We start from the raw sequence: 17436 nt of genomic DNA on the forward strand, positions 1-17436 counted from the left end.
CTCAGCTATGTCCATGGGTCTTTATAGAACTTTATACTGTTATCAATTACATTAAAATTATCATGTGTGTTTAATGTTAATAGTTAATATCAGTTGTTCTCCATTATCTTAGAAAGAATAAAAACCTACTAAAAATAGTGGTGATAAGCTTGAGTATCCAAGATACTGATCTTATAGAAAATATGCATCCAGAAAAATATAAATTACAACCTTCCTAGACAGTCAGTCTGGAATTCTGTTTCTTAACTTACCATTTGTATCACATGTTAGCATTCAATTTAATAACTACATACATGCATTATCAGAATTTGTAAAAAATATGGTGAGAGGAGGCATTTAAATACTATTGTTTGCGTGTTGAAAAGGAGAACCAAATAACACTTTAATGTTTGGTGGTTTTAATTAAGAATTCCTGATACCATTTATATTCTGAATTACGTGTATACTTGCTGATGTAGTGCCAGAGTGCTCAGAACAGTGATGTGCATGCAGTTAGTGCTAGCCAACAACTTCCAGTGAATTCAAATGAGAATTATGTGTGGCCAGCTTTTTATTACTGTTAACTACAGATAAGCTTTTGGAAATTATTTATTTGTTCTTGTAAAATGCTCCCTCCCTCTGTCTCTCTCTCCCTCTCTAATCTATGTTGGAGTATATACATATATATATATATATGCTAAAATATAAATTAGATAATTGTGAAATAATTTGGAATCTTAGAAAAAGTCTAAACAGATGGAAGTAAACAACTTTCTTTGGATAAAGTCTAAAGATATAAAAATACTTTTGAAAGCATATAAGCTACTAGAGAATATGAAAATAATGACATAAAAATAATGAATACTTTTCTACTATGATCTTTTATTATATGATCTCTATGCATCATTGCTCTAAATGTATCATGACTGTTCCTACCGTTCGCAGTACTGGCCTTCGTATTCTCGAGGGCAAGCTGTGCAGCGGTAATCATCCAGGCCTTCCGTGACACAAGAAGGGCTGAAACTGAATCAGAAAAGAAAGATTGCAAAAAATCTTTAGACTTATTTATTTTATAAATTTAAGCAATTCTATCTATTAACTAGATGACTGGAACTATTTTTTGATGGTTAGAAATGGCATATTTATAATTATAAGTTTCTATTCAAGGGTAGGCTATCACAACTAAGTACTACTAATAATAGTCAGCAAATAAAGATGGTTGTTTTTTGATGAATTAACAATGCGACCATGTTAAAACTTTGAAATTTTAATAATTATATGACAACCAGGAAAATATTAAACACCCAGAGAAAGTGTACTATTTTTCATGAATCAGAAGAAAAACATGATGAGAATTCCTGCATATTTGTCAGATAGTAGAATAAGTATTATTGAATATCTTTCAGGTTAAAAAAATGGAGACATAAAAGCTATATAATTTTTTTTCTAAGAAGTCCAAATTGCCACTGGCATTTCAATGCATGACGTGTGAATAGATGTTTCACTTAAAATAAAAGAGTGCCTTTTCTAATTTATATACAGATTTCAAGCTACATTTTACTTTAAACACAAAATAATGTGATCTAGTGTGAGGAAAGAAGAATGGAAAACTTTCTGCATGAAAATGAATAAGCTTTTCTGACAACTTTATAATCTCTTCTAGTAAGTAGGTCTCATATAACATGCCCTGTTTTCACTACAACACTGACAGACCACGGCCAGTCAGCCCTTCTCCAGGATTCTTGATCACCTTACACCACAAAAGAAATACTAGACAAGACTTGAAAACTAAACTATGCTAAAACGTAGTTTTGTATTGTTACAAACTTCTCTCAAATACAAGTAGTGATTCATTCCCACTGGACAAAATGCATGGTACACTGGAAATTTAGGAAGAAAAGACACATATATTCGTTGCAAAATGGTAATGCTGCAAACACCATTTTCCTTTTTGTTGGTCTGCAAAAGCAGTTGATGCTGAAAAAGCAATAAAGTATATAGACCAGAGCTGCAACTCCTATTGGTCAGGTGCCATTAGGACACTATTTCAATTTTCTGTCTAATGCATTAAATCAATAGTACATGAATGAGTAATAAACTCTAACCTTTGCAAAATATGTGAACAAATTGATCAACTACTCACAACATCATTATTCAACAAATTATTTTTTTTGCCTTCACAAAAATAGACCCACAAATACATAATTGACACATTCTTGCAAGCTTCTAGCTCTTTTAACTCAGCTTGATGCTGAGTTCATCTGCGCGCGCACACACACATGCACACACAAACTCATATACATATATAGGCACTTGGAAACAGATTTTTAGACATTCAAGGGAAATTCTACAGAGCCAACATAATTAAATTATATTCCTTTATAGTAACATATCTGTCTCAATTACTATGCAGGAATGTTATAATTCTCCTTGGATAGTAGATATAAATTTTTTTGAATTATGACATTATGGTGGACTAAACTTTTTCCTTACATCATATATAAGGACTTATGAAAGAGGAAGTAGGAATTACACCTTACTTGAGGTTAGAGTTTATTCTTTATGCTCCCAAATCCCTCATCTCCTCTCAATTTTCATACTGTCTGCAGGACCACTCAGAAGTCCGACTGTTTTTCCTCTTGTAGGCCATCTTTTACATTCCCTTAGATTTGTTAATTCCAAGGTTGCTTCAACAGAATTTCTGAGATTTAGAGTCTGCTGCTCTGTGTCATCCCCTGTGGAGTCTACTGAAATGAATTAGCTTCTGGGATCCCACCCCCTTATCCCAGTTCCCTGATTGTTCCTTGTCAGTCTCCTTTGCTGGATCTACATCATGTCCTTGACCTCTTAATATGCTTCACAGTTCAGCCTTTAGGTTTCTCCTATCCTGTCCTGTCCTTTCTCCCCTAAATGATCTCATTCAGTGTTAAAAGGCTCTAAATACTGCATCTATCCTAACAGATCTAAAACTGAGCTCCTGCCCTCCAAAAAATACCGCTAAATTCCCTGTCTCTGTCAATGGCCATACTTTGCTTCCTTTGCTTCCATTTGCTCTGCCATAAACCACAGAGTCACCTTTGTCTCCTTTCTCTCACATTCCACAGGTATTCTATCTGCAAATGCTGCTGGTGTTACCATAATTAATTCATTGCATTATCCTGTTCTAAGCCACCTCTTGCCATTGGCAGATTTTTAGCCTTCAGGACGTTTAGTTACTCACTGGAGCTTCCCTGACTCCAACTCCTGTCACCCTTCCCCTGTCCCCATTCACTCTGCTCCAGCTGCCCTGGATCCTTGCTGTCTACTAAACGTGGCCTGTCTCCAGGCCAGTGCACTTATTCTTTCCTCTGGCTGGTCTGCTCTTCCTCCAGGTAGTCAGGTGACTCTCTCCATTACTTCATTCAAGGCTCTGAACAAGCCTCACCTGTTTGTTTGTGAAGATCTCCATCAAGCACCCTAACTAAAAGGGTACCCCATTCACTCCAGATTCACTGAGGCTGCTCTATTCTTTCCTGGTAGCACTTTCACTGTCTGATATTACATTATATATCTATTTGTGTTTTTTCAGCTTTATTAAAGTATAACTGGCAAAAAAAATTGTAATATATTTAAAGTGTACACGTGATGATTTGATATACGTGTATGGTGTGAAAGCATTCCCACCATCTAGATAATTAACATATCTATCACTTCATATATGTACCTTTCTTTGTGTGAGAATTCACAAGTTCTACTCTCCTAGTAAGTATCCATTATACAATAATGTATTATCAACTGTGGTCACTATGTTATGTATTAGATCCTTAGACCTTATTCATTTTATAACTGAAAGTTTGCACCCTTTTACCACCCTCTCCCAATTTCTCCTGCTCCCTGGCAACTACCGTTGTACTCTGTTTCCATGAGTTTGTTCGTTTTTAGATTACACCCATATGTGAAACCATGCAGCTTTTTCTTTGTCTGGCAAAAACTGCTGAACACATTTGGAGAAGAAAAGCTCCGAGAAACTCAAACTTGGCCTCATTGTAGAAGGGAGGAGAGGGCATTGAGCCTGGAAAGAGGGGTCAGATTGCAGAGAGTTTCTAACACTCTGCTAAAATATCTGAGCTTTCCTTGGTAGGCAGTGGAAAACCCTTGAGGGTATGCGAGCAATGCTGTACTGTCACAACGGTTAAAAGTTCATTGTATTTGTTTTGGTAAGAGATATTGGAGACTTGAACTAATATGTGGGTGAGTTAGTAATCACTTACTCACCATCCTCCATCTATGAAGAGGGATATCTCAGCCTCCTCCATCTATGTTTCAGAATCTTTTTTTCTTATCTCAGGGAGAAGTGCTTCTCTTCTCATCATACATAGGTCTTTACTTTGTTAATGAATGTTCCAAACTTTATGTGATGACCTTAGGGGGTCACGAAATCACTTTAGTGGGTTTTGACTAAAGTTTCTTCTAATAATACAAGAAAGTAAAATTGAATAGAAGTTACAGTATATATTATATATGTATAGCTAGCTAGCTAGCTAGATATCCACACACACATTTTTTGTGTTCTAGCTTATGATTAAAAAAAGGTTTTCATACAGTGGTTGCAATCAATAAAGTTTGAAAGCCACTGAACTAGCCACTTTGATTTCATACTTGATTCTTACAGTGTCCTTTGTATAAAAATATACTTAAATTACGTAACTCATATAAAACAAAAGTGAAACAAATATGAAAACACTTTTTTTGTTGATCGTGCTAATCAATCAAGGTAGTACTATTTCTTTCCCTTCTTCACATTTCTTAGAGCTGTGCACTCACACCCACGTGACCTAATGTCTGCTTCCACTATTGATTGCCAAAATCCATCAGGGACCTGCACAGTTAATTGCCACTGTATGTACTTAGTCTCCCTTGGGAGAGCAGCATCCAATGCTCATTCTCTGCTGCTCTTTTCTCTCACTGTGTCAGGGGCAGTGTGGCCTCGGTTCCATTGCCTCCCTCACAGCTCTTGTCCTGGGTCTTCTTTCTCTTCTGACTTCTCTAATGTGCATAGTCTTGTCTTTCCTTCTTTCCATGTGCTCCCCTTGAGTAACATGACCCTGGGGAATCTTATCTATAATTCATTTATTCACATATCACTTCCTTCATCTGCCCTCCCAATTTTCAGGTTTTGATTTCTTGTGGCTATTTGCGTATTTCCATTCAGATAGACCTTTCATATCAATTTAACTTATTTGAAACATAAATTGTCTTTCTTCTATAGCAGCTCTCTCCTGGTTTCTATTTCAGTTAATGACCCCACCATTTTGGGGGGTCAACCTGGCTACAAATCCCTGGCTTCAATCCTGCTTTGCCTAAACCTGTCGTATCTAATTAGTTATCAACCCTGTAGAGCTGCATTCAACAATTTTCTCACATCCATCTCCTTGTCTCTATTCTTGTTGCTATTACCTACTTTCAGGTTCTAATTATCTTTTGCCTAAGCTAGTGCAATAGCTTTTTAATCAGTCTCTTTGCTTTTCTTATTTTCCTGTTTCAATTCATTACACTCAATTCCATCATAATAGTCTTCCTAAAGTGTGGCTCTCATCACATTAATCTTTTTTTTTTTAATAAAAATGTGTAATGTTTCCTCATTACATAGAAAATTAAATAGCAATTTCTTAGACTGGTATTCATGGATTTCTACACTATGGCCTCCATTCTCTCATTCATTTTCTTCTGTAATTATGAAATTCTATTTGAACCCATGCTCCAAACTCTTAACAGTTCTTAAACATGATTTGCGTTTTCTGCTGCTAAGCTTTTGCTCCTTACATTTTCTACTATCTCCACCAGTAAAAACCCTTCAATCCACTGTAAATTTAATAATTTAAATACATTTTAAATTTATTATAAATACTCCTACTTCTTTAAATATGTTCTTTAAGTTTCCACAGTCAACTGTGGTACTTTGTGCCTTTGAATTCTCTTTATATCTCAGTTGACCTCTCTGAAGACACCCATTTTACTGTGAGCCTCTCCAAGAGGTGTTATGCTTCTTTTTTATATCTCCTGGAGCTTTTGCTATAGTCCGCCCAACAGGAAATTATAAATTAATTATTGAATTTTTCTAATCCAGATCATTTATATTTTAATAAACAATAAACAGCATTCTCTTGTTCAAAATCTGGTCATCAGAGGTAGATTAGGGAAAGGAAAATGATATTTTTCATACACCTACCACTTGGTGCTTGGATGAACAAGAAGATCATGTATTTTATCCTCATCAATACACCACTTACCTAAAAATTTACATTTGAGACCCTATGCAAAACTTGTGATTCTGTTCAACCAAAAAGAGGTGCTTACAGAGGAAAGGGAGACAATTACATGAAAATGTTTGCAAAATGTAAACAAAGCCAGAGATGGAAAAAGAAACTTAGTGAGTATAGGTGGAAATAGTTCTTCATCTGAGTTGCTTTGTGCTTCTTATACACTCAAGATAAGGTGTCCAGGATTCTAATTCTGAACAAAGTGCCCTACATTCTTTTCAAAAGCAAATTCTTAGAGAAATAAATGCCCTGCAATGTAGAGATTGATGTCTATAAATCACTTAGCAGAAAGTATAGATAGCCTTAGCAAAAAGGTAAGTGAAAACACCTAGGGGTTTTCATCAATACATAAACAGTGCAGAATGTTCTGACAGCACTAAAATAAAATATGCCAGCGTTTGTTTCCCCTTATGGCTGTGTTTCCATGGTACCAAGCTCAGACTATCTTAACAGAAAGGGGGTTGTGATTCTGGGAGATATTGACTTACTCTGGAGTATAACAATAAGTCACCCTGCTTTAACAACATTATTTTTCAATTATTTCCTTGATAATTCTTTACCAATCATGAATTAAACACATAAAATGAATGGAAACAGCTACAAAATTTATATAATATGCATCAAACAATCCTTCATAGCTGAATTTATGACAGAACTATATGCAAACACTAGACCTTTCTAAAAATTTATAAAATTATGCACATTTGTACATATATTATTTATTTCATAAATATAAGTTAATGTTGGTATTTACATTTTAATTAATAAGCATTATTTGCTTGGGACAGAGTTTTAAAAGAAAAATGAACCATAGAGTATTATGTGCTCACTTTTGTCATGTTTTTATATTGTTTAAAAACTCTATCTTAAATTGAGACTTTTGTCTACATGAAAAGAATAGCCAAATCATAGAAAGCCCATGTGCTACACAGATGGTGTTACTGATTGGGAAACATGGTAATATTTCACAATCTTACTTGTTGCTGGAAGAAATCAGAGGGCAAGCACATTGCTGACAGTCATCTGGCAATCCCTTGACAATGCCATAATATCCAAGAACACATCGTTCACAGAAGTCACCAGCAGTGTGATGTTGACAATTCTGTAAAGGAAGAGGGATGTTTGTTTTTAAATTAATGAAAGAATGTAATTTATCATACAGCTCCCCACCTACGCGTTGTGTGCTCCTGTGAACACACATGCACATGTGCACACACATATCATTGAGAGAGAACTCAGCTCTTAAACATATTGATACATACTTTTAAAGAAGCTCTTTGATTTGAGAAACGAATACTGGGCTGTTGTAGCTCTACTGACAAGAGTTTCTGTTCTCTTTTCCCTACATCAATCTCTGCATTAGTTTTTCTCTTACTCTAATCTGGGGAATAGACTTCACAAATTTCTAAAATTTATTGTAGCATCTGGCTATTTACATTTCTTCTCTACAAGGTGTTAAAAAAAAGTGCTAAAAATCCTGGGGCCTTGGTGCATACCCATCAGTGGGCTTTTTGAAACCAAACCAAGGTGGAAAACATAAATATTTTAAGAGGCAGGAATAGCAAAAAAAAAAAAAAAAGTCAGCCTAGTTACCACATTAAGAATGTTATTCACCTAATTCTTGCCAAATGTTGATCATTCTTTATAGATAGAGAGGACCCAACCTAAAACCAGGGATCTCAAGTCAATATTTTCTTTTTATGTTTGCATAGTAAGAGGCACTTGGGTAATATGCTTTAAGACACTTCCACAAGAAAATGAGAACAGTTTCAGAATATTGTGTAAACAGTTTTGAAATTAAAATTCTCACAAAGTGGAACTTTATTTAACAATATATTTAGCAATTATTCACGCAATAAGGACTTAGGAAGAGCTACAAGCCAGGTACTGAGAAAGGCACCAGGAGGAATCAAATGAGGGAAAAGGTAAAATAACATTCTAACCTATAAGAATTTATTTCCACTTTTGGAAAAATTTTTAAAAATGGCAAATAAGAAACATGGCAAATAAGAAATGTGGAATTTATTGGAAATGGGACAGTTGACTTTAGGAGTTGAGAAAAAGGAAGAAATAGAAGGAATTTAGAGTTGGATTTTAGCTTGATTTTATAAAACCGCATTTGGAATGGTCAGAAGGGTAATTTCTTATAAATAGTATTTTTTAAAAGGTTAAGAAGCAAAAATGTCAGTAACAAAATACATGTATATATACGCTAGTGAACCCATCTCCTGATCAGCTCAGCTGGAACCACATAGCCACCTGTGGGCTCTACAGTAAATTTTCCATATGCTGTGCTCTTTGCTTTATTCAATTAATCTAGAAGAACATATTTATTTTTCATGTGTCATCTAATGGCCAGTGTTTGGTATGGTATGTGTGGTCATTCACCACAAACAATAACTGAAGTCTCTTCCTCTGACTTTTTTTATGTTTATGTTACTCTCTGGGGAGAAACCATGCCATTATCACAATGAATTTTAGAATACCGTGGGTTTTTTTTTTTTTCATTATTTGTTGTTATATTTGAAAACACATTGTGTTACTTACAGATAGATTTTATAATTCACTCTTAAATGGATCCAGTTTTCTATATGATAGGATGCAAATCTCAAATCTTCTAATTCCCCACCTCACTCTCAGCAGATGTTAGCCCTCTATTTTCAGGGAAAAGGAAGCCCTCATTGGGTGTTCCCTTAGCTTCCTGCCAAACAGCACACCATCTTGTCTGCATTACTTTCCATCCCTTCGACATTTAGTTCTGTCCACAAGAAGTGGTGTGTTGTTCTCTGTCTAAAGCTTCTCTCTTCCTAAACTCTGGTTTAGGAAGAAGGCCCTCCTGTCTCCCATTTCCTCCAGCACCTGCATTTTCTCCTTCTTTGATGGCTTATTTCCATTGACAGTTGAGGCTGGTCAAGCTTTTCTTATCTTAAAAAAATCTCTGGGGTTTCTGGACAACTTCCATTCTATGTTTGATAGGCTTCCTAAAAGCATTGTTTACATTGCCGGTCTCTACTTCCTCATCTCCCTTTCAACTCTTCATTCTTTAAACAGGCTCGCTCTCTTTCTCTCTCTCTCTCTCTCTCTCTCTCTCTCTCTCTCTATATATATATATATATATTTATATATGTATATATATTTATATATGTATATATATATTCTTTTCCATTATAGGTTATTACAAGATATTGAGTATGCTCAATACTATATATATTGTGCTATATAGTAGGTCCTTGTTGTTTATCAATTTTATATATAGTAGTGTGTACATGTTAATTCCAGACTCCTAACTTATCTATTCCCCTCCCCCAAACAGGCTTCTGATTTCACTATTGAAGGATAAGTCCAGACTCATGCATAAGATCTTTGTTGCTAAATCAAAATTTACTGACAATAATCAGTCTTCATGATATATGAATCATCTGCAGCAGCTGATATTTCTGGCCACTCTTTCTTTGAAATTTTCTCTTCCTATGGGTTCTTTAATAGTACAGTATGTATGTAGATTGTTTTCCTACCTCTATGGCTACTCTTTCTAACCCTCCTTCATAGATTCTTCTTCCCTTTTCTGTTGAGTAAGATTGGGGTCCTTGATTCTAATTTTGGCTCTTATCTCTTTTCTTTCCTACATTTTCTACCTTGGTGATTTTAACCGTTACTAGAACTTCAGCTATCTTCTATGTACCCCAAACTCTAAATTTTATATATTCTGCCTAGATATCTATCTCTAATGAGTTCCAGACTTATGTTTCTAATTGCTTCTTAGCTAGGTCTTATTGCATAATGCAAAAGCATTTGAATTTGAGATGTCAAAAATCAAGCTCATTTCTTTTGAAACCTGCTAATACTCCGGCATTTCCCATTTCATTTGAGGTCACTATCATCTCTCTGGCATGGCAAGGAAGACCTTTATAATCTGGCTTCTGTTTACCCCTCCAGCCTTCTGTCTAGCCACTGCAAACTTTGCACTCTATGCTAAACCCATATGCAGCCATCCGAAATTCTCAAATTATGCAGTGTTCTCTCTTACCTCTAGGACTTTTCATATGCAAATCCCTTGTTCTGGAATGCTTTTCCTCCTCTTGCCTGGCTAACACCTATTCATTCAGCTCTCATTTTTGCTGTTGTTTTCTCTAATAAACATTCCCTGATGCCCCAAGTCTGGGCTAAATGCTCCATCTAGCTCAACACAGTGACTGAAATATGTTGACATTCAATGACTATTTTGAATGACTGCATAAATGAATGCATGTTCTAGGTATTATAGAGGAAACTGGTCAGGCGTCTTAAGATGAAAAAGGCCAAGCTTCAAGTCTGATGACTTTGCAGAAAGGTGGTTAGGTTAGCAGGGAAAGAGGATTTGTAGTATTTGGATATTGATTTAAGTACCATAATCCTCTCTTATTCAATCATCCAAAGGAACCACTGTATTTTAGCAATAAAATAGCCATTCCATATTTAACAGTAGCATGGTGAGCGATAATGGTTCCAAGATAAAATAATTATCTGTGAATTGCAGTCTCAAATCATTCAGCAAGATGCCAAATGATGAATAAATGTCAACTGGGGAGTGTTTTAAGAACATACTTTATAGTTACAGAAATGAAAATGTGCCCCAAAATACATGGAATCTAGAACAATAATTGTCAGCTTTTGCCTTTGGAAAAAAACTAACTGCATGAGTTATTTTGTGTAACCTCCTATAACATTGATAACTGAATCAAAACAATAATGCTAATCATTACTAAAAATACAGAGGTTGAAAAACATGGTTTGCCTCTTTTATATCTACAACTCTGTATAATTTCTTCACAAAGAAAGCAAATATTTTAACTTTCTTTGGACAGTCAATCTTTCACAGGGTTGCTGACATACTAAACTTGGTTAACGGAATCAAATGTCCCTGTTAGGTCCACAAATACAGCACATAAATCATGATGCTATTTTTGAAACTTTTTGACATCGACCTTTCGTATGACTTTCCTGTCTGCTCTGAAATAGTGGACATAATATTTCTCTTGTATAGATATTAATCTTTAGGAACAATTTTTATATTTTAGATGCCTAATGAGAAGTTTAATTATCTCAAGATTAATATGTGCTACTATCTTTTCAATAGTAGATTAGAATATATGGCATTTGTTTTTGTTTTTTGTACATGGGAAAACTGGTGGTATACACTTTTCCACTAGATCAAATGAATATTATATTTATATTTGGAATCTTAAAACTAAGATGAGAAGTTACTTAACCTTCTTTCCTTATAGGGATGCCTCTACACATTCCTTGACATATTATTAAATGCATGGATTCTTATAAGGCAGCCCTTTTCATCTTGTATAACTACAAGCTATAAAGTTTTTCCTTATGCTGAATGAAAACTTGTTTCACTCTAATTTTTAGTCAGTGATCCAAATTCAGCCTTCTGAAGCTATGCAGATTAAGTCTAATTCCCATTTCCTGGGGAAAGTCCTCAAATATCTAAAGAACACTATTATTTCCTAAATCTTTTTTCAATCTATCTTTTTTTTCCCCAAGCTAAACAGCTAACAACCCTGGTTACTCAGAATTTCTCTTAAAATAGAGATTATAAATTTTGCAAATATATTTAATGTACTTCCTTCCTTGATCTTGATCTTGTACAAATGAATCTGTAGTCAAGTAAGAACTCCTATTTCACAGAAATTGCTACTATGTGTCATTTCCTTTGTTCTTTCACTTAAACACTAGAATATAAACTCCTAGAGGGCAATGTTCACACATTCCTCATCATTATTCTCCCAGCACCCACCACAGTGCCTGAACTTTGGAAATACTTATTAACAAATGCCTCAAGGATGAACAAACAAGTGAGCCTACCTAAGTTCAAAACCTATTCTATTAATTTCATCTCGTTAATTGTAGCTCATAGTTCCACCTGCTAGGCTCTTTTTGATTCTTGACCACCATTCAACACAGTAGGTATAACTTCTAGCTTTACATCATCTGAATATTTGATAGATCTCATCCAAATCACTGATACAGATTTTGAACATGACAGGGTCAAGCACAAATCCTATGCCTCATTATTGGAGACATCTCTAGAGCTTATTCGAGGTCAGGCTGTTCAGCAACTTCTAACTTCTGTTAACTGATTACCACTTGACCCATATTTTCAACCATGTTTGTGAGGATATAATGAAACATTCTATCAAATGCCTATTTAAACAAACCAGAGTTTGAACCATAGATCTAACCCTTATAGGCTTATGACTTAAGCAAATTATACAATTTCTCTCAGCATCAGTTCATCAACTGTATTAGAAGGAATAATCCTGTCTGTCTCATAAATTTACTGTAAGAATAAATGAGAAAAGATCTATCTACAGTGGCAAGCCCTGGTTCTGGTACATATATAAGGTTGGACACATGGTAGCTGTTACCATTTTTACTAAATTTGACATATGATTTATCACACTGTCTGATGAATTTGAAACTATACTGAGATTCAGGGACCTAGAGTCTCAGATATTATATACATAGTAACTCTAGCAATTAGTTTGATATGTTTTGTTTTGAGGGAACCTATTCTGATTCCTAATAAGCACTGTTTATGTTTCACTGGAGATCGAAATCAATCTGTTTCTCATATTCTACAATACTTTCCTTTATAAAACCTAGAGTGGGGCTTCCCTGGTAGTGCAGTGATTGAGAGTCCGCCTGCCGCTGCAGGGGACACGGGTTTGCGCCCCGGTCCGGGAAGATCCCACATGCCACGGAGCGGCTAGGTCCGTGAGCCATGGCTGCTGAGCCTGTGCGTCCGGAGCCTGTGCTCCGCAACTGGAGAGGCCACAACAGTGGGAGGCCCGCGTACCACAAAAAAAAAAACCCACAAAAAACAAAAACTTGGAATGACATTTCACTGCTTTCCATCCTGTGACAAATTTCATATTTTCATGATTTTGCAAATATTTTTCATATATGGCTCTTAATCACACCACAGATTCCATCAGTATTCTAGGGTATAATTCACCTGGACCTTCAAATCAAACTCATTTAATCAGCTAAAAGTGTGATTACTCTCTCTCACAATCTCCAGGTACCATTTTGCAGTGGATTTGAAACCCGAGTCTAATGCTTTTTAGCCAAGGCACTGTAAGTTAAATTGTTTTAGGATTAATTTTCAGAGTTATAATGAAATGCTAATAATTCCTATCTTGGTAAGAGGTCAGATAGATTAAATAAGATAAGGTTTATAAAACACCTCATATACAGTAGATTATAGCTATGAGATTATTTACTGAGGATATAGCTAATTGATTAACCACAGATACTGACAATGTTACAGACAACAGGGCAGATCAATGATAGAGATTTATTTTATCCTTTTCATTTTAAAATAAGAATTGTGATAGAGTGAAAATAATATTTCCACAAAGTATTTGGTCTTGAGAAGTTATCTGCACTAGCTGGGACTTCAATTTTCCCACGTAAAATATAGGAGAAATAATATTGACTATAGAGCTATAGTGATAATTAAATTAGAATATATGTTTATAAATAAATATAGGCATAGATGTGTGTGTTATATAAACTCTGAAAACTCTATCTACCTATCTATCTATCTATCTATGTGATTGTGTATGTGTGTGTATGTGTGTACTGATTAGTATTAATTCACCTACCTCTTCTCCCCCTTCTGGCTTGGGGTTCAATATCATGCAGGTTTTACTCCTCCATTTTGAAGAAAATTTTCCTTAAGGGGTAATGGTCACTGAGCTATTGGTAATCACATGCCTACGTGTAGGATTTATTAGCACCTACAAAGAAGCAACAGCTCTCTTGTAAGTCTCATGAGGAATTATGAAGAGAATAGTTACAAAATGATGTGGGTTTTATTTAATAGTTGAAATGCCTAGCCTGTGAAGTTTTCTATAGTTTCGTTTCTTCTCTACCCCTTATTTTTGAAGAAAGGAATAAGAAAAAAGAAGAAAAAGTGAGAAAATCTAGCATAGCGCTGGATATAACGGTGGTTTTTACATTAATTTTTGATTATTTATCATCTGATTGGTTCTTAGACTATAAATAGTGGCTAACATGTATGGTAATGATCACCTTTATCATCACCAATCATCATAGCTATCACTTCCTCTATAGAGCTTATCACAAGCTAATTAATGTTCTAAGCCTTTTATCTAGTATTTCACTGAATCCATAGAAAAAATCTGAGTAGGTACTATTCTTATCTTCATTTTATAAATGAGGAAATTAAGACACCACTGAGGCTAAATAAATTGACTAGGCCCACAGAGCCCAAAAGGGATGAAGCCAGGATTTGAATCAAGGCAGTCTGATCAGAGTCATGCTTATAACCACTATACCAACATAGAGGGCATTGCACTGTGTAGTGGATATGATATTAACCTGGGAAACACATTACAAATAGTAAAGAAATCAGTATGCTTCAGTTGCCTCAGTTATAGCATCAGAGTAATAATAGCTATTTTCTATTTGCCTCATGGGGCTGTTTCAAGGATAAACAAAGTTGTCCAAATTCAGAAGTTATAAGTTCCCTGAAGGAAAATATAAAAATTCAGAGCACAGCACTTTATACTAGCTGTGCATGTGTGATGCACCTATGTATTTATTTTTTACTTCATCTAGGGATATCTCAGAAAATAGACCTCTAATAAGGATCCTTAAGGCACAAAAATAGATATAATAGCCTATTGGTCAAAACAGGACAATATAATGACAGCAAATTTTTATCCTAAATAAAAATGAAAGTAAACTGTATATTTTGTGAATGCTTCTAAATTATTCATATGGAGTGACATTACTATTAAAAATTCCAGCGACGATTGCATAAGAAAGAAAAATGCATTTAATTCCCACTTAAGAATGCATAAGTTAACCACATTCCTGAAATTATCTATTGAATTTTACAAGCCAGTAGATTGGTGAAAAAAATGCTACACTTAAACCAAATCATGATTATTTCAAGAATTTAAGGATGGGTAAGACCTTCACCTCCACTCCAGTCCTCACAAATAAGCATATGATAAATTTCCATACTCTGCCTTGATTGAAAGAAGGTATCTTTAAGAAGTCAGGAATAAAAAGAAGTTTTCTTAACATGATAAAAAATATTTACCTTAAACTAATCACCAGCATCATAGTTCGTGGTGAAAGACCTGAGGCTTTCGTATTAAAATCAGCAATAAGATAGGAAGCTGACTACCCTCCTATTTAACATTTTTTGGGAGACTTAATCAATACAAAAAATGAAATTATTATACTAGATATAGCTCTGGCAAGGAAGACACAATTATAGCTATTGCAAATATTATTGCTGTAAATATAGAAATAACTGTAAGAATCAAGCAAGAAACTTCTAGAAGTAGAAAAAAGTGGCTGGATATCAAACACATGTAAAAAATATATTTTGTCAATATTTACCAGTAATGACCAGTTAATAAATACACTGAAACAAAAAAAATGTAATGCTCACCATTAAAAAGAAAATGTAAGATAAATGGCAATAATTTTAACATTAACAAATGCATAGCCCATATGGATAATATTAAAAACTGTGAGACATAAAACATAAAATGTTTGAATAGAGAAGAGTATCATTCCTGGGTTTAGGGAGGATAGCTGAAGAGTGTAAAGATAGCAATTCTTTACAAACAGCTTTAATGCATTTTCAATAAAAATTCCAGTAATATTTTTGGGGGAAGAGATTAAAATAGTGAATCAAAATGTCATTTGGAAGAATATATAAGTACATCAAGTTAAGAAAATTAGGAAAAGGAGAGTAGTAAAGGGTCTTGCTTTACCAGAATTTATAGTGTACTATAAAATGAAGGTAATCAGAACATTATAATAGGAAATAAAAGGTAAGCAGAAAAGAATAGATGATTCTTTAAATATATCTTAAAATGAACAAAACAAATGTGTATATATTCAGATACCATGATGTGTCAAGGAGAAAAGGAAATATTAACAAATAAATGTTTCTTTAAAGTAACATATTGAAGGAAAATTACCTCCCCACATTATAATAAATTCTGGAAAGACTAAAGAGTTGGATCTAAAATTTCATCATAGAAATAATGGTAAATATTGTGAGATCTCAGTATAGATATTGAAAGTCATTGCCTGGGTGAGATCACCATGAGAATGAGTGTAGTCAGACAAGCAAATTGCTCCAAGGATTGAATCCTAGGAATACCAGTATATTGATTTCAGGTAATGAGGAGAAAACAGCAAAGAGGACTGAGAAGGAGCAGCCATCTAGCTTGAAAAGCCCTAGACTGTCATGTCCAGAAAAGCAAACTGAACAAAAGCTTCGAGAGCAATGGCTGCTTCAGAGGAGCAAATGCTGCTGATGAATCAGGCACAGTGAAGAGCGGAACACTAGTAGTTGGTATGCATATCGTGGTGGAGGAAAAGCCTGATTTTAGTAGTTCAAGGGAGAATGGGAGGAGAGAAATTGTAGACAAGAGTATAAACTCTTCTCTATGTGAAAGGAGAGGAATGAAGTGGTAAAAATCAAGAGGGGAAGTGGAGTCAAGAGAGATTTATTTATTTGTTTGTTTATTTATGTTTTTTAAGATAGAAGAAGTACCAAAAAGTGATTCAGAAGGGAGGGGAGAATAGGCATGGCCAGAGTGATGTCCTTGAGTGGGAGGGAGGGCTGGGATCTAGAGCATAGGTGGCAGAGTTGGTCATTTCTACAAACAAGAACAGTTCATCCAAATTGGTGGAAAAACCAGAGTCACTGCACACAGATGCAGAAAGGTAGGTGCATGTGTTAGTGGGAGCTTGGGTTAATTCTCTTCTGATTGTTTTTAATTTCTCAGTGAAATAAGAAGAAACAAGGCCATCAACTGAAAGTAAGGATGGAAATGGGTCTGGGAAGGGTTTGGGATTTGAAGAGGGATGAGAAGGTAGGAAATTATCACGCAGGAATGTGAGAGAGGCACTGGACTGGAGAAACGTGGCATGATGGAAGAGCAGAATAAAGGTTCCCTTTGAAGTGAGTGATAGTGAACATACGGTGAGACTAGTCAGCATAGTCGACTATTTCCCAGAGCCACTTTCAGATTAGAAGGCATAGGTATTGGAGGAGTAGGATTTAACCGGAGCTGGAATTCACTGAGTAAACATAAGTAAAGGA

The 17436-nt window shown here is 35.0% G+C and overlaps 1 protein-coding gene across 1 annotated transcript in view; it reads right to left on the reverse strand.

The window, feature by feature from the left end:
* Window positions 1–17436, reverse strand: part of LAMA2 (laminin subunit alpha 2) — a 603102-nt gene that overhangs the window by 156153 nt on the left and 429513 nt on the right. Inside the window, exons 30-31 of the mRNA XM_082855622.1 lie at window positions 7256–7380; window positions 916–1002 (exon numbers count right to left, since the gene is read on the reverse strand). Of these exons, the coding sequence (XP_082711748.1) occupies window positions 916–1002; window positions 7256–7380 (212 nt within the window). The remainder of the gene's footprint in view (window positions 1–915; window positions 1003–7255; window positions 7381–17436) is intronic.

Source organism: Leucopleurus acutus (genome assembly GCF_964270905.1).
Source record: "Leucopleurus acutus genome assembly, chromosome: 15".
Classification (NCBI taxonomy): Eukaryota; Metazoa; Chordata; class Mammalia; order Artiodactyla; family Delphinidae; genus Leucopleurus; species Leucopleurus acutus.